We start from the raw sequence: 18,978 nt of genomic DNA, 5'->3' as shown, positions 1-18,978 counted from the left end.
GGAGTGTGCTTACACTTTCTGGCTGTATTGTTAAAAGGTATTCTTTTCGAATTCCCTTCATGCTTGGTTTCAGGCTATCTGAATGACAGATATTTTGGCAACTGGGCATCCTCTGCAGTGATTACAAGGAGATCTTTGCTTGTGGAACATGATTCAATGCAAAAAGTTTACCCATGCAATTCAGGGCGTCTTCCACAGAATGAAAGGCAAAACAACTTTTGAACCTGCTGTGGCCTAAGGAGATTCCACACTTACACTGGAACTACTGGGCACTGTTCTGATTTTCTGTTTAACCATAAATGCTTTTAACCTTGTCATAGACACTTAATTTCTAAATTACTCACAGGACTCATGTAAATTCCTTGATGCACATCACCGAACTGCCCCTCTCCAATACAGCGGCCCAATTCGATTCTTTCCCTCTGTATCTCATAATCTCTGGCTGTAAAGATTGGAGATAATTAGCTATTAAATCAATTTAAGAGTCAAATTATTTTCACGGTTTTTTCAAAATTGATAGAAGGTTACACACTTAAGTGACACACAACTTGGCAAAAATTATATTCATCCAACAGGCAGCAAGCAGAAAAATCAGGCAACGATTAATAAACAATTTCATTACCTTCATCTATGCCATAGCTTTCTGCATTGCAATTGGGAGTAGGAGGAAGAAAATCAAAAAGCAGTGTATATTACAGTTTCTGTTGATAAATATGAAATAATGCATTTTACGTAGCATGGTACTGCAGTGAATGCTGAACAATGGATTAAACCATCAATTCTTTTGCGCAAAAAAGAACAAAAATTTAAAAGAAAACAAAACCTCTTTAGATGAAAAATTCAAATGAAGCAGCAGGTTTCTTATAAATTTGTAGAACAAAAGAAATGTGGGTTAAACAGCATTTTTAACAATCTCAGGAAGTCTCAAGGTGCTTTACAACCAATTAATTACTTCTGAACTGTTGTAAGGTACTAAATGCAGCAGCCAACTTGCATCAGAAATCTTCCACAAACAGCAGTGAGACTACAATGACATCATCTATTTTTCAGTTGTGGATTGACGGATAAATGCTGGCCAGAACATCTGGAATAACTCCTCTGTTCTTTGAAACTGTGATATTCCATCTTCCACATCCACCTGAATGAGCATGTAGATTCTTAGTTTAACACCGCACCCTTTAACAGCATGAAAAGGGAACGAGATGGCATTTGGCATAAATTAACCCAAACTGAGCTTCATTCCCTGTTAAATTTTTAAAACTAATCATCAAACTGTGGGTTCGTATACTGCCCAATTGGTATACTTCAGGGAATAATTTTTTTGTTGAATGAAATAAAATCAGAAAAAGCAGACAGAAGATAAAAACAAACTATCGTGTCTCCACTGCAATAAAACATTCCAAGGTGCTTCATTGGATTGTAAGAAGATGAAATATGACACCAAGCCATATTAGGCAATTTTAGATCACTTAAGACAAAGAAGTGATTTTAAGGACTGTCTTATAAGAAGAAAGTGAGACACAGAGGCAGAGGGGTGTGGGGGGGGGGGGGGGAGAAATTCCAGAGCTTGGGGGCTGGGCAACTGAAAGCACTTCCAACAATCATTTATCAATTAAAATTGGGAAGTGATTCAAGATTTAGATGAGTGCTTTATCAAAAGGGGTTAAGAGGCTGAAGAAGATTACAGAGTAAGAGACAGAAGGGGTCCAAGAGGCATTTGAAATCATAAAAATTTTTAAAAAGGATGAGAATTTTAAAATCAAGATGTTGCATGAATGTAAGCTAATGTCGGTCAGCAAGCACAAAGGAAGTAGCCAAAAGGAATTTAGTGCCAGTCAGAACATGAGCAGGGTTTTGGATGGCCTGAAGTTTACAGAAGTTTGCATGCGGCTGACCAACCAGAAACATGGTGAAATAATCAAGTCTGGAAGTAATGAAGGCATGGCTAAGGGATTCAGCATCAGATTACCTGAAGCAGGGAATTAGACAATGATTCAGAGGTAGAAATTAGCAATCTTCGAATATGACTCTCTTTACAACAGGTCTGGTTTAGTATCAGACTGTTGCCTGGGAGAATTTTAATCTAGAAGTGGGACTGAAAGTAAGGTTTTATGTTAAAGGAGCTATAGAAATGCAAATTGTTGCTGTTAAGTCTCTGCAGTGTTTAATTGAGAAAATTTCTGCTCACCTAGTACTGGATGCTTGGATTCAATAACTAAGCAACAGTGGAAGAGTCTGAAAGATGTGGAAATATAATGAAATAAAACAAGAGTAGCCATAGGCCAGTGAAACCCTTGAGCCTGCTCCTTCGTTTAATAAGGCCATTGATTGTAACCTCCACAAATCCACATTCTTGTCCACTCCTGATAATCTTCCATTCACTTGTTTACCAAGATTAATTCCACTTCTGCTGTAAAAATATGCACTTCTATCACCTTTTCAGGACAAAAGTTCCGAAAACACTCGGACCTCTTAAGTAAAATTTAGTTTCATCTCAGTTTTAAATGAGTGACTTGTTATTTTAAAAGTGTAATTCTTCCATAACAAGAAACATCCTGTTCATATCTATCATGTCAAGACCCCTTTCTTAATTACTTGCTGTACTTGTATATTACTCGCTATACCTACATTTGCAATTCATACACTAGTATGCCCAAAATCCACCTCTCAGAGGTCATAAATTTCTCAGAAGTTATATGTTTTCTTTATTCTTCCTGCCAAAAATAAAAATTTCACATTTTCTACATTATATTCTATTTGCCAAATCTTGGCACACTCACTTAACCTATTGATATCTTTTTGATGCCTTCTTACATCCTCTTTACTTTTCTACCTATTTTTGTATCAATAAATCTAGCAACCATCCCTTCCATCCCTTCATCTAAGTCAGTTATATGATTTTTAAGCAGTTGAGATCCCAACACCAATCCGTGTTATGCCATTCATTACACCTTGCCAAACTGTAAAAGAGCAATTTGTGTACATTCCCGATTTCTTGTCAGCCAGCCAACTTTCTAACCAATCTATTGTTCTCCCCTTCTTTTGTTTTCCACAATAACCTATGATGTGGCACTTTCACAAGTGCCTTCTGCAAATCAAAGTACAGTACATCCATCTGAATCCTTTTATCCAGAGCACATACTATTTCCTCAAAAAAGAATTCTAAACGATCATTAGACACGACTTACCTTTTATAAAACCACATTAACTCTGCCACATTACCTTGAACTAATCAACAAATTACTTATATAGAAGTGTCATTCTATAGCTTCCTTAATAAAAGATTCTAAAATTTTCACAACTGGCCTGTGGTTTTAAACTAGTTGGCCTGTAGTTTTCTGATTTGTCTCCCTCCATATTTAGATAAAGGAGACATTTTTGCTACCATAAAATCTAATGTGAAAATCAAGGTAGTTTTGGACATTTAAAATCAATCCATCAACTATCTTACTAGTCATTTCTTTTAAAGCCCAAGGATGAAGTTCGTCAGGCTGAAGCTCCAACTATTTTCCCAGGCCCATTTCACTGCGGTCAGTGATTCCCCCTCAGCACCCCAACCCACCCCAAAGTTCCTTCTTCCCTTCTATCTCCTAATTTATAGCTGTTCCTAGGATGTTTCTTGTATTCTGTGGTGAGTAATAATATCTTGCTTTGGCTTTGGCAATTAACTATTCAACAACGTTTTCAAAATTTGTCTAAATCAGTACATTTAAATAATCAAAAGGTGTTGTTTGATATATACCACAAAGACAGGAAGCCTAATGAGCAAGTACAGGAAAAGACTAAGAAAAACAGACAGGGAAAATAGTACAGGAAGGCAGAGGAAGATACAATATTTTGGTCACATCATTAGAGCTGATAGTGGACTGAGACAAATATTGGAAGGAATGATTGATTGAAAACTGAGCAGAGGGGCAAATGGATGGCCGATATATTGCACTGAATATAGTTGATCTGTGTGGATCACGTAAGGGCAGTGACAGGAGACTGATAAAGGTTGAGATCCCTGTGGCAGTTAATCTTTGAGGAAAATGATACCACCAACAAGCCAGTGACTACAACTCAATGGATACTGCATTATCAATGTAGTAATTGCAGAACCAGTGCAGAATTGGCTTTGATAAATATGCGATTCTATTAACAGAAAAAAAAGCATCAAGTCTTCACAATTTGGATCAGTGATTCTCTGGCCTTTTGGGTATCAACAGTACACAGTTATATCAATGCCCTTTTTGAGTACTTGCAACTTGGGGTGATTGGACCAAACAGTCGATATTTTAGTAGCGGTGTACAAATACATAGGTAAAGATGCAAGGTCACTTGGATTTTATTCTCTGTATCCCATAATACCAAGGTCACATCAAAGGTCCTAGCTCTTGCTCATTCTGTAATGTGAAGTAAATAGTAGCACTGATAATCAGCAATTGTTCACAGATATCTCAAGTGGTAGACACAATCATTACTTCTGTGCGGTACACGGAGTATTCCTGGTTTCACAAAATGATTTTTTGTGGCAAATTGGGGGTTATGTTTCCTACAACCTGTTTAGAAGTTTAAAAGTGCTTCATTGATAGTAAAAGCACTGTGAGCCATTCTGAGGACATAAAAGGATTAAAATAAATGTAAGTCATCCTTTAATATCTCCCACTTTTTACATACTTTTCTGAGCTCTCAGCCCTCAATGTTTACATGGCCATCTGAAACTCCTATTCTCCTCTATTTTCCTATCACTGCAGTGTCAACCACACTTGGTAATATCTTCCACCCCATAATCCCACATCTGATCATCATTATCCCAGCTCACATCCTCCCACATACCAGGACATCCCTAAATGCTGCAAATTCCAGAATCACTCTATATCTTGAATTAGATCCTGACAGCACTTTCAACATCATAAGTCTTGTAACTACCCCTCCAGGAGAGGTGACAGGCTGCAACTTTTATCTCTTAGATCTTTGTGTCAAAGCAACGTTCATTATCAGCTCACAAATGCTGGAACCACCTCCACTGTCTTAGCGACTTAGAAAAATCCAAAACTTCTCACATATACTGTTTTTCTATCAGTCATTGCATGGTCTGCAGCACAGAAAAAGGCTCTTCGAACCATCAAACTGCATCAATCACAAATAACAGTCTAACTATTCTAACTTCACTTTCCAGCACTTGGCCCACATTTGGCCCCCTTACATTGCAAGTATATGTCTAAATACTTATATATTATGAGGTCTTCTGCCTTCATCACCCTTACAGACAGTGAATTCCAAGTTCCAAACCCAGGTACCCAATGATTGAAAAAAAATTAGCACGCAGTAACAGGTTCAGTATGTAGGTTAAATAATGAGAGAAAACTAAATTATGCATGCTAAAATTCTGAAATAAAATTAAAAGTGCTGAAAGATGAAAGGAGGTCAATTGGTACAATCCTAGCCAAAGTCTTCACTTCATCATTAAAACACTGACTTATTTATTCCAAATTGCTAGCTTTTCTGTTCTAATATATTATTAATATATGATGTTAATATATTTCCATGGTTGACCATGGAAACTGCTTGAGGCAGAAGTGAACATACAAAAATCTGAAGTTTTCAAATTTACGTTGGGCATTGCTACCTCCAGTCTCTAACTCCTTTTGGCACTTACATCTTCTAAGATACCGGCATTCTTCCAATTCTGGACTCTTCAGCATCCTCAACTTTAATTGCTTCATCACTGGAAATCCATACTTTTGAGCTGCTGATGACCTAAGCTTTGTAAATCCCTCTACAAACCTATCTATCTCTCTTTCTTCCTTTGAGTTACTGCTGAAAACCCAGTCCTTTCCTTTTTCAAATTTATCTGATAGCAATCTGGAAAAGCCTTGGGACATTTTACAAGAATGTGCCAGGGAACTACGTCATTGTTGATATTGGGGACTGACCTAGCACTGATTTTTATCCAGCGGACATTAAAACTTTGTTAAGTATTCCAACAGAATAAGTGGTGATATTGATCGGTTTCTGAAAATTCATTATTAATAATTAAACTATTGAATAATCTTGAAAACAACATGGAACTATAATATACGATTTTAACTGTGTGTGACGTATTTCTTTTTCTCCGACCTCACTCTGGCAGAATATGGTACATATTCTACTCACAGTCAGAAAAGTTTAATATTATATCACTGCTGCATCTAATATCTCAAGTACCAATGTATCATGGAAAACAACACACACCAAAATTCTGTTAACAGCTGCAGTCAAATCAACTGTCATACTTCAACTACTCAATTAGTCCTGTTGTAAATAACTTCCAAATATCCGTTATCCATTGAACAATGGCCAGCGTCCACTGTGAAACTTGGATGAATCATTGGAGAAATCGGTTCACGCTCAGTTCTCTCATGATTAACACCCTGCACTACTGCAATACTACAGTGCTATTAAAAACAATATTTCATGGAATTGTGTCCAAAGGAAGCTATGAAACAAAATAAAGGAACCAAATAACAAACACTTTAATTTACTTTGGACTTTGAAAAGAAACAAATGTTCACAATTTATCAATTATCACTGAGTGTGTTAACAAATCTGCTGTGAGTAAATTCATTTAAACCTCATAATTTTCAAGTACTCAGCACAAGCAACAAACAGATTTAACCTTTAAATGTGGCTATGAAATTGAATGCCATATTCTATCAACAGCACTATGAACATTCCTAAACAATGTCAGAAACTAATTATTTTAAATATATAAAAAAGTACTCAGGAGTTATTTTTTGTCCGCTCTCGATTGAGCATTTGGACATCAACTTACTTGGAATGCCTTAAGTCAGACACACACGAGTACCGAGCTGATGCTGACGTAAACGTTTACTATTTAACAGATGTTTAAAACTGGGCCACATATAGCCATTACAGAACGGCAAATGTACTTACTGGAGGGCATGGTATATGTGTCCTCTTCATCTATGATCTCTGCGTAGTCATCGGTTTCTGCAAGTGAAGAACCACGCATTTTAACTGAGTTTGCTCAAGGCACAAACCGTTTCTAATTAAACTTAGACACACAGCATAAGGAAGGCATTAGAAGATAAATGTCTGCTTTCCTTTTAGACAAGCTGAAGCCCACGCTTTTCAAAAGAAACTACTTAGATTTCTCTCAATCGCTATTACAGAAAGTGACGTGTATAGACAGCCAGAATGCTAAGCTATTCCTGGTGAATAAGATGACATCATCTAATCTTAAGTACAGCCTTCCTTCTTAGAAAAAGGAAGAACAGCAAGTAGGGGATAACCCCTGATGAGATGGGAAAAAACACGAACAAATCTTTAAATAAAATAGGAAAGCACTAATCTATGTTGAGAACACATTCAAAGTTTAATAAGGAAACTCAATATAAAAGGTCTGTATACCATGGCAAGCTCAAAATTGGCAAAACCCTTTCTGCTGGCTCCCTGCGATTTAAACAAAATGTCAAGGTTCTATCTGGCTGAAGTTATTATCGAGCAATACAACACAAGGGAAAACAAAGGTGGTCTTTTCCCAGAATTCAGCTCTGATGACTTCCCACACATTGAAATTTCTGGCAATTGGCCTAGTAACTATGGTTTAAAAAAGAAGTATTTCATTTGGACCATTTACATTAGTTAAATGGAATATAATTTCAAAAAACATTTACAGATTTCCTTGATTTTTTTAAAACACACATATATAGTGGTGGTTAAAGCATTTAACCAAATTCACTTACTTCACAGAAAACTGAAGGACAACATCTGTCACTTGATACGCATTAACAACTTTCACTTACATAGCTGTTTTGACTTAATAAAACACCCCAGAGCACTTCAGTCAAAAAATGAGAGTAAAATGGCAAGTTAGAGATACATTTTCAAGAAGCTTTTAAAGGAGGGGTTGCAATTCAATGTGAAGAGCAGGGTAGAAAACCAAAGTTAATAGTTCTGCAATGAAAAGTACGCAGAAGAGGGAACAGATGGAAGATTGGGGAAAAAAGAATGTACAGGAACAGAATCTGAAAGTAGTGGCAATGATAATAAGGAGTGAGGCTATGGATTGTCCAAAAAAGGAAATTTAAAAGCAAAAAGACATCAAATGAAGGCTAGCGAACAAGGGGAAAAGGGCAGCATGGCAATACATTGAACCTGGGTGATGGAGTTTTGAACACAAGGCAAGTTTCTGAAGGCAGAACTTGGATGCATGTCAAGGAGAACATTGGAGCAATTTAGTTGGCAAAAAGGGGCTGAAGGATGAAGTCAGGTCAGAAGCAGAGACTTTGCAGACAGAATTGGTGGCATCCAGGATGAAGAGTTTAAAACTCCATCGCAAGATAAAATGAGGCACCAACTTTGTGCACCATTGTATTCTATTTAAATTGCCACAAAGAGGGAGGAAATTAATTGGTTCCATGTATTGGGTGGGAGAGCTTGCAATGAACAAACCTCCTTCGTGATCCAGAATTTAATACTGTCTATGCAGTCAAATAGGACAGTGGTATTGAACAACATTAAATATTGCTAAAGTTTATTTAATCCTTTCATATTATTGAGGTGTTCTCATCACAAGCAAAGCCAGCATTTGTTGCACATCCCAAACTGCTCTTGAAGGTGCTGGTGAGGTGCCTTCCTGAACAGCTGCAGTCCATCTGGTGCAGTATACTCTGCATGTCACAGATGACAATTGATGTTGTCAGAAATATAAAAGGAAGGGAGAAAGATTAAAGACTGGGTACATATCTGATGAAGCCATCAGGGTGTTGGGGCAGGCAGGATGGAGTCATGATATACAATCTAAAGATGGCTGATGGTCAAGCTTATATAATTGTATCCAACAGTCCAGAGAAACCAGAGATATGTCACTTTGACCAGGGTATCCTTGGAGCTGTGAGCAGAAAACAAAATGAAGTGATCTGGGAACTAATTATGGAATGTTGTGAGATGCAAGTCCAAGCTGAGTGGTGGCTACTCATTTGAGCATTTAGAGAGAATACAATTGTTGATTACCAAACAGTAATTGGAAAGACCAAAGGCATTAAGCATTGGTGTTTAGAGGAGAGCAGGTTAACAACATTTGTGGGGAGGGACGCAACCTGAAGAAGGGAAGACATAAGGTGTCACTGAGATGAGCTATGCTTTACGATAGCCAAAGGAAAATACTGGATGAGACAAGGTGATTTCAGATTAGATCGGAGGATAGGTTACAGAATACAGGCCTGAGTAGGGACAGAATAAGGCCATTGAAAAAGCTGTGGTATGTTCTTAATCTTAGAAGCTGTGGGAATTAAATTAACTGAATGTACAACTCCGATGTATTTTTTTTTAAGGCTTTCCATATCATCTTCGTTCTTTTTACAGCAATCCAGACACAGAGCAGAATTTCATACTGCCCTGCCGGTAGGTTTGCATACGGGATTAAGGGGCAGTAAAATTCCCAAGATGGTCCTCCCGGAGTCTTCCAACCCGCCCTCATCTGTCTGTAGTTTCAACCTAATGCCTGGCTTTGCCCCAGCTGAGGCCCTTAAGTATCTGCAACTGCGGGGTTTAAATTTTGAGGTTGTCAGGAGGAATGCAAGGAATTGAGAAGTTCAGAACACACCACTGGAGTCTTAAGTGGGAAATGGAGATGCAACTGAAGACCTCTTTTCCACACCAGGTGCTCACCAACAACCCCCCTTCCCCAAACAAAAGGCTGTCCTATCTAGAATGGCTTCCTTATCAAGACCCTAATCTTCTCTATTTTCCTTCTGTGAAGCCCCCTACAATTATCTGGTTTTAGGCTGCAAAGATTCTGGGACTAAATATAGTTCTAATCCTGGCCACAACTGCCATTGGTGCTGCTGGGACAGCAGAGCACCTAGCCAACCAGGTTGACGATGCAAGTTCAATCTCCACTCAATTAACACTCCACAAAGGATTAAATGGCTGCAGAGCTGCTGTGATTTGTGAGGATGCGTTCCTAATTGGCACTCAGGGAGGTTGGATGGAAAATCCTGCATCCGAAAAATCCTGCTCCTAATAAAGTCCTGATACACTTATGCTCAATTTTAAAATGCCAAAAATTTACAACGCACAAATTCAGCAACTTGGAACAGAGAGACCAGCCAATGTATAAGTATATGTCAGTAATTTGTGTGGTCAAGACTCGTGTATGAGCACCACTGATACATGTAAAAACGTTCATTGTTAAACATATGCATGAAGCTAGTTAAATATTTTTAAAGGAATGAAAAATTCCACCTGTTAAGCAGTTTATTCTAGCTGCAGTAACCTGAGTAATTTTTATTAGTGACAACTTTCCAGCAATTAAACGTAAGAAATATTTAAACAGGCATCAATTATTAACTGTAGTTTTTACATCTAATCAATCCATTACTGTGCAAATAAAAGGAATCGGTTTAAAACAAGTTCACACACAAGGGCACAGAATAAATTAACTACAAAACCCTTAGATCTAGATAATTAAAGAGTCATCGTCACTTCCTCCATTTCTTCACATCTCTTCTCTTGGATGCAGCATCTTTAAATACTATTAAGGCAGAGATAGATAACTTCTTGATTACCACGGGGTTGGAAGGTGATCAAAAGTGTAGGGGTGAGGTTAAAACAGATCAGCCATGATCATACGGAGTAGCAGAACAGGCTCAAAGGGCCAAGTGGCCTATCTTTGCTCCTTATTTGTTCTGTCTGCCATGCCTTTGCAATGTGAATTCTCTTTCATCACTGTATACACATTTTGCTTTTCCATCCAGACTGAAATCCATTAATTGCATCTTATTTGGATCTGCGTCTCTCAAACCTGCCACTGCTGTTACCTGTTCATGCCAGCTTTCTTCTCTTGCTTCAGTGATATTTTGTTTCTTCAACTCTTACCCTAACCTGACCCTCTGCAGTATTTTACTCAGTTCATACTTAAATGGCTAGTCCAGATGTGATTCCGACCAATCGCAATCCCCATGATGCTCACGATGGAAGTTTTGATAATGCCACAATGTCCTGGCTAAATTTTTGGCCCTGACACAGTATCACTCGCTACATATTGGTCCAAGCCTGTCTTATCTTGTCTTCAGCTTCGTCTTGGTCACTGGGCTTCAAGATTACTGGGTAAAGAGAAGGCTACCCCAGGATCCTTGTGAATGGTCTAACGAGGGCAGTAGAAAGGACTGCAATTAAGAAGGGGGAAAGGAAGCCTCAGGCAAGGGTAAATCTTTCACGCCTGAAGAGAAAAATTAAGGCTGTAGATCAAAGTGGTGATTTGGGGAATATGGAGCAGATGTCGAAGGAAAGGCAGGTGAAAAGTCATAACAGAGCATCAGCGACTAAGGTCACATCAGGACAAAGTTACAAAATGTTAAAATTAAAGGTGTTAAATCTGAATGGGCAAAGATGGATGGATCAGACCATAACTGATTAGTTAATGGCACAAATAGATTTGATCTTTTAGCTGGTAATGAGATGTGATTGCTAGCTGATCAAAGTTGTGAAGGAAATATATTTTCAAACATCTTGATCTTTGAAAAAAGACAACAAAATGGACAAGGAGAGAGAGTAATGAAGGTAATAAAGGATGAGATAAACACAGTAAAAAGAATTTTCAATAAGAAAATGAGTATGTATGGAGTTGAGAAACCACAAAAGGTAGAAAACACAGGTACTGCCACTTCATGAATTCACTGTTTAGTCAGTTGCCAACAGATTTATACATTAAGGAACACACAAGGGAACAGGCTTTTTTGGATTTGATGCTGAATAAGTAAACAGAGTCAATTAGAAATCTTACAGTAAAGGCTTATCTGGAGGGACAATGAGATCACAATATTAGAATGACAATCTTCAGTATACTTGCTAACTCAATTTTCTTACATGATTAGATTAAAGATACTATTCTCAGAAACAATAATGTCATTGATACTCAAACAAAATGATAAGTGGAAATAGCAATTGGTATGGCATTTTGTAACACTGTGCCTGCATGCCTACGCTGTGTACCTGGGTGATACATGGCAATGGCAAATGGCGTTATCCTATGTGAATGGTTACTGAACTGTTTTTGTACAAGGAGGACTAACACAATTTAAAAGAAAATGTACAACTCCTAAAGAAAGATTCACTTGATGTATTGTCACCTAAACTGATTCTTTAATTCTTGAACTTTATCACCAATATTAACAAAGAGGGCAAGAAATTAGAATTTTCGGTGACTGTTGTCTGGGTGAAACTGCTGCATACAGCACTGACACAGTTTTGGAGTACATGACACCAGTCACGATATAAGTGAGGACTTTGACAGGCATGCAATAAACTGTTGCAGAAATTATGCAGTTTATGACAATCAGCATCTAACACTAATTTGACATTACTGGAAATATTTAGGTGCTCAAAACTATCTAAACCCCTGAGCACAGTCTCAGGGGCGGAATGGGCCTTTCATAAGGAATACGAGAAGTAGGCAATTCAGCCACTCAAGTCTGCTCCACCATTTTATGATCATGGCTGATCTCATCGCAACCTTAACTCTGCTCTCCAAAAGCCTTCAACTCATTAATAATCAAAAATCCATTTATCTCCTTCTCAAATTTACATGTCTTAGCATCCTAGCATAGTGAATTCCACAGATCTAAGACTGTTTTAGCGAAGTAATTTCTCCTTGTTTCTGTTTCAAATCGGCTATCCCTTATCTTAAAACTGTGACCTCTCATTCTAGGTTGTATTACATGAGGTAGCATTATCTGGATGTGAGTTTGCTCGCTGAGCTGGAAGGTTAGTTTTCAGACGTTTCGTCACCATTCTAGGTAACATCATCAGTGAGCCTCCGATGAAGCGCTGGTGTTATCTTCCGCTTTCTATTTATCTGTTTAGGTTTCCTTGGGTTGGTGATGTCATCTCCTGTTCTTTCTCTCAGGGGATGGTAGATTGGCTCCAAATTAATGTGTTTTGTTGATGGAGTTCCGGTTGGAATGTCATGCTTCTAGGAATTCTCATGCGTGTCTCTGTTTGGCTGTCAGGAAAATGACATCACCAATGCAGGAAATGACATCACCAACACAAGGAAACCTAAACAGATAAATAGAAAGCAGGACATAACACCAGCACTTTGTTGGAGGCTCACTGTTGATGTTACCTAGAATGGTGACGAAACATCTGGGAGCAAACCTTACAGCTCAGTGAACCAGCTTACATCCGGAACCAAATAAAGACCCACTCTCTTGTGGACCGAGAGGAGGAGAGTGCTGTCTTGGAGGTGAAAGGAGGACGTCGGGTTGGCTGTGCACCCTTGCGACCAGTGGATCTTAATGCTGGCTTCGGCCTAACGCTGGTTCAGGGGAGCAGCCAACCTGCAACGATGGCTGTGGCAAGTGCTCGTGCCCCAGGTCAGGGGGTCCAGAACACCATCCGTGTTTCTGTAAAGAAGGTGGATGAAGGTGCACCTGTGGACCGCACCTTCTTCGTGAAGAGGGTCCTGTTGGACTGTTGTGGGTTCGCTGCTGCGGACATTTACTGCCTGCAGGATTTCCCCGGAGGAGGTTTTTATGACGTGACCTTCAGGAGTGCCAAGCTTTGCGAGCGCTTCCTGGAGGTTTGAGGAGAAAGAAGGTGAGGGCCCCCTCTCTGTATTGACCGCTGTCCCGCTGTTTGTGATGCCAGCACAGAGGAGCCGTATGGTGACTGTACATATGTACAACCCGCATGTGCCAGCAGTTGATGTCCTGACCTTCCTCGGAAGGTATGTGAAGGTGGAAGGGGACCTAACTGACATCATGGACCCCTCTGGCATCTGGGCCAGTAAGAGGCAGGTCAAGGTGACGCTGAGGATGGGCGCGGACGGGAACGTCGTACACCAACCGTCCAGCTTCGCGATCGGCGGGAGCAGGGGCTACCTGACCTATGCAGGGCAACCTAAAGTCTGCCATGCCTGTGGTAGGTCAGGTCACGTGGCAGCCTACTGCAAAGCCACTATCTGCAGGGAGGAGGGACACCTTGCAAAGGATTGCCCACAAGAGAAAAGCTGCAACCTTTGCGGGGAAGCAGGCCACCTCTATAGGGCATGCCCGCGGCGGGGGACCACCTACGCCCAGGTCGCCGGCAGGGGCAATGTGGGGCCAGCCCCCCCGGAGGAGAGGAAGGCACCAGGGCCCAGCAAGGACCCTACTAATGTGCAGGAGGGCCCAGCCCCGCAGGATGGGCCCGAGGCCAGCAAAGCACCCCTGCAGGCTCCGATCCCCGCCCGACAACCCGGAGTCAATGGAGGCGGCGACAGGCGACCCAGGGGAGTGGACAATAGTCCGGAAAGCAAGGAGGAAGGTGCATCGACGGGCCCAGGAACCGCAACCATCAGGCGGAAAGAGGCAGCTACAGGGGGGCTATAAGAGCTCCTCTGACGAGGGGGATTCGGAGAGGGCCCACCCGAAGCAGAAGTTAAAGATCTCGAGGGGGAAGGAAAGCAGCACCCCGCTTCCAGGTGACGGGAGGCGTCCTGAGGCTCCCTCTGACACCCAGTCAAGTGCCGCTGGAGCACTGGAGGGCCCCCCGGGACTTCCAGGCGGGAAGAAGGAAACAGCGCGTCCCCAGCCTGACCCGGAGCCGGACCCTCCTGCCTCCGCACCCCTGACGGGGGGATGCCACCCGGAAGGCAGCACCGTCGGTTTCCTGAGCTCAGAGAGCGTCCAGCAGTTAGCCCAGGCAATGGGCATGCAGGGACAGATGGAGGGGCTGGACCTTGGACTTGGGGAGGGCCTCCCGGATAATCTTGCGGTTTGGGCCCGCTCCGTGGAGCAGGACGAGACGTGCTCGCGTTTCTTCTATCAGAAGGTGCACAAAGAGAGCTCTGTGCTTAGCCGGCTGAAGGAGGACGACGGCTCGGTGACATCGTCTCGGCCCGACATTTTGAGGATCAGCAGATCCTTCTATGCTGGACTGTACGACACGAAGCCCACGGACAGCATGGCCTCCGAGTCGTTCCTGTCGTCTATCACGGAGGTCTTAGATGACGGCACGAGGGAGTGGCTGGACCGGCCGATATCCCTGGACGTGCTGACCAGAGCCCTCAAGTCCTTGGAGAGGAATAAGACTCCCGGAAGCGACGGCTTACCGGTCGAGCTGTATTCCGCTCTGTGGGGCCTGGTCGGCCAGGACCTGCTGGAGGTGTACGATAGTGCGCTTCGGGCAGGGGAAATGTGCAAGTCCATGAGGAAGGGCATCATCAGCCTCATTTACAAGAGGGAGGGGGAGAGGGAAGAAATTAAGAATTGGCGTCCCATTTCACTTTTGAACGTGGACTACAAAATCCTGGCCAAGGTCATAGCCAACCGGGTCAAGTCTGTCCTGGAGTCGGTGATTCACCCTGACCAAACCTGTGCTGTGCCGGGCAGGAAGATTGCTGAGAGCCTCGCACTCATCAGGGATACGATTGCCTACGTACAACACAGGCGGGTGGACACCTGCCTCGTCAGCCTGGACCAGGAGAAGGCCTTCGACAGGGTCTCTCATGCTTACATGAGGGACGTCCTCTCCAAATTGGGGTTCGGGGAGGGCATCCGCAATTGGATCCGGCTGCTCTATGCCAACATTGTCAGCGCAGTCTTGATCAACGGGTGGGAATCAGACAGTTTTCCTGTTAGATCTGGAGTCAGGCAGGGCTGCTCGCTCTCTCCTGCCTTGTTCGTGTGCTGTGTGGAGCCCTTCGCCGCCTCCATCAGGAAGGACGTGAGCCTGAAAGGCGTGACTATCCCAGGCAGCGGAGGCCTTCAGGTCAAGACCTTCCTGTACACTGACGATGTCGCCGTCTTCTGCACCGATCGTCGGTCGGTGAGTAGACTATTGGACATCTGCAGCCAGTTTGAACTGGCCTCGGGTGCCAAAGTCAATAGGGGTAAGAGCGAGGTCATGTTCTTCGGGAACTGGGATGACCGCTCCTTCATCCCCTTCACCGTCAGGACAGACTACCTGAAGGTGCTGGGTGCTTGGTTTGGTGGAGCTGGGGCGTGCACTAAGACTTGGGAGGAGCGTATCACTAAATTGAAGCAGAAGCTGGGCAGGTGGACGCTCCGGTCCCCCTCCATCGCGGGTAAGAACCTGGTTGTCAGGTGCGAGGGGCTTTTGGTACTGTTGTATGTGGCGCAGGCCTGGCCTATTACCTGGACCTGCGCCGCTGCAGTCACCCAGGCCATCTTCCACTTCATTTGGGGGTCGAGGATGGACCGGGTCCGCAGGGACACCATGTACAAAGACCTGGGAAATGAGGGAAAGGGCGTACCGAACGCCACCCTCGCCCTGACGGTTACCTTTGTGTGCGGCTGCATCAAGCTGTGCGTAGATCCTCAGTACGCAAACACCAAGTGTCACTACTTACTGAGGTTCCACCTGTCCCCGGTGTTACGAAGGATGGGCCTGGCCTCGTTGCCGCGGAACGCTCCAAGTAGTTGGACCGTTCCGTACCACCTGTCCTTCGTGGAGAAATTTTTGAAGGGAAACACCTTTGACCACAAGGCCGTCAGGCAGTGGTCAGCACGTAGTATCCTCGGGACCTTTCGGGAAAAGGAGAGGGTGGATCCCGTCGTGTGGTTCCCCACACAGACTGCCAAAGTCGTTTGGCAGAATGCCTCATCGCCAGAACTTTCAAACAAGCACAAGGACATTGCTTGGCTGGCGGTAAGAGGGGCTCTGCCAGTGAGATCTTTTATGCATGCCCAGAATCTCTGCGCCACCGCACGCTGCCCTCGAGGCAGCTGCGGGGGGGACGAGACTGTTGATCACCTCCTTCTGGAGTGTGCCTATGCGCTGGCGGTCTGGAGGGGGATGCAGTGGTATTTGTCGAGGTTCGTCCCAAGCAGGTCCATGACGCGGGACTCCGTGCTCTACGGGCTGTTTCCGGGGACGCACACCGAGACCAACATCAACTGCGCCTGGAGGACCATCAATGCGGTGAAAGACGCTCTTTGGTCTGCCCGCAACTTGCTGGTCTGCCAGCTGAAAGAACTGACCCCGACCGAGTGTTGCAGACTGGCGCACTCCAAGGTCCAGGACTACGTGCTGAGGGACGCGCTAAAGCTTGGGGCAGCTGCCGCCAAGGCGCGGTGGGGAAAGACCACCGTATGAACCCCCTCGCCCAGAATAGGAAAAAGATCCCTATCTGGTAACTGGGCCCAGCTGGCGCCTTCCCCAACTGGTCAGGGGGCCAAATGGGACTGTGCGGGGTGACGACTGCCGGGGTGGTTTCTTTGCTTTGTTTTTTTTCTCTGTTTTGTTTTTTTTCCTTTAGTTGGTGTACGTACCCCCTGGGTAACCCGGAGTGGCTTGCATGACTGGGTAGGTGTATAAATGTTTTATTTTTTGGACATTCTATGAATAAAGTATATTTTTTTCAAATTTAAAAAAAAGTGACAATGTCTGAAAACTAACCTTCCAGCTCAGCGATCAAACTCACATCCAGAAACTCAACCTGAGCTACAAATCTTCTCAAAACTCACTAGTAGCATTGTCTCTATGGCCAGTTTGCCAATCTGGTTTAGCATCTTATATAGCCCAATCATATCTCCTCTCATTCTTCTAAACACTAGGGAATCTAAGCCGAAAGTGCTCAATCTCTCTTCTTAAGACAAACCCCTCATCTATGAAATCAATTCAGTGAGCCTCTTTCGAATTACCTAAATGCAACAAAATCCCTTCTTAAGTAAGGGGACCACCATTGCATGCAGGTGTGGTCTTACTAATGTCGTGTACAGTTGCAAAAAACTTCTTTACCTTCATACTTTATTCCTTTATCAATAAATGTCAATATTTAATGTGCCTTCTTTATTATCTGCTATACTCGCTTACTATATTTCTATGATTCATGCACAAGGACACCCAGATCCCTGTGCACCAAAGCATTCTGAATTTTTTGTCTATTAAGATAATGTTATTTTTATAATCAAAATAGATACCCTCACATTCCAACCACATTATTCCTAGGGATCAACAATTTATAGGTGAAATGTTAATTATTTCTTTCAGCAGTTGCTTTCTTTACAAGAAGTGTTTTGTGCTTTTTAAAGTTGTAAAACAAAATCAGGGAGAGGTGCGGCAAGTGATGGGCAAGGTTCTGCTGACCTCAAGGCTTCTGCGCTAATTAATCAAGAGTGTGATGGAATAGTAGACGAGCAGCATCGGCAGTTCCTACTATCTCTGTGATGGAATAATTCCCATTTGCAACATTCTCAACAAGCTTAACACCATCCAGGATAAAGCAACCCACCTGATTGACACCACATCCACTCCCATCACATTGACACTCAGTATAAATGTGAAGTCATCCAATTTGGTAGGAATAACATTAAAAAAGGACTATTATTTGAACAGTTAAAACAAAAAGCAGCATGCTGATATACAGAGGGACCTGGGTGTCCTTGTGCATGAATCGCAGAATATTGGTTTGCAACTACAACAGGTAATTAAGAAGGCAAATGGGATTTTGTCCTTCAGTGCTAGAGGGATTGTGTTTGAAAGCAGGGAGGTTATGTTGCAGCTGTATCGGGTGCTGGTGAGGCCAAACCTGGAATATGGCATGCAGTTTTGGTCTCCTTACTTCAGAAAGGATGCAGAAGAGATTCACTAGGTTGATCCCAGAGTTGAGAGGGTTGGCTTACGAGGACAGACCGAGTAGACTAGGATTATAGTCAATGAAATTTAGAAAAATAAGTGGGGTTTTTATAGAAACATACAAAATTATGAAGGGAATAGATTAGATAGAAGCAGGGAGGTTGTTTTCAATGGTGGGTAAAACTAGAACGAGAGGGCAAAGCCTCAAAATTAGGAGGAGCAGATTTAGACTGGAATTGAGGAGGAACTTCTTCACCAAAGAGTTGTGAATCTGTGAAGTTGTGCCCAGTGAAGTAGTTGAGGCTTCCTCATTTAATATTTTTAAAGCTAAGATAGATACATTTTTGAATGTAAAGGAATTAAAGGTTATGGTGAGCAGGTGGGTAAGTGCAGCAGAGGCTATGATAT

General features: G+C 42.6%; 1 protein-coding gene across 18 annotated transcripts in view; it reads right to left on the bottom strand.

Moving 5' to 3' along the window:
* The window catches only part of LOC125451742 (focal adhesion kinase 1), a 481,699-nt gene that overhangs the window by 118,208 nt on the left and 344,513 nt on the right, over window positions 1–18,978 (bottom strand). For 12 of the 18 annotated variants that reach the window (XM_059646207.1, XM_059646206.1, XM_059646200.1 and 9 more), the window contains 3 exons: window positions 6,919–6,975; window positions 623–643; window positions 345–442 (listed from right to left, as the gene is read on the bottom strand). In XM_059646207.1, the coding sequence (XP_059502190.1) occupies window positions 345–442; window positions 623–643; window positions 6,919–6,975 (176 nt within the window). The remainder of the gene's footprint in view (window positions 1–344; window positions 443–622; window positions 644–6,918; window positions 6,976–18,978) is intronic. The other 6 variants (XM_059646199.1, XM_059646211.1, XM_059646204.1 and 3 more) reach the window with 1 other exon arrangement.

The sequence above is a fragment of the Stegostoma tigrinum genome, chromosome 5, assembly GCF_030684315.1.
Source record: "Stegostoma tigrinum isolate sSteTig4 chromosome 5, sSteTig4.hap1, whole genome shotgun sequence".
Lineage (NCBI taxonomy): Eukaryota > Metazoa > Chordata > Chondrichthyes > Orectolobiformes > Stegostomatidae > Stegostoma > Stegostoma tigrinum.
This window is presented reverse-complemented; position numbering and strand designations above follow the sequence as displayed.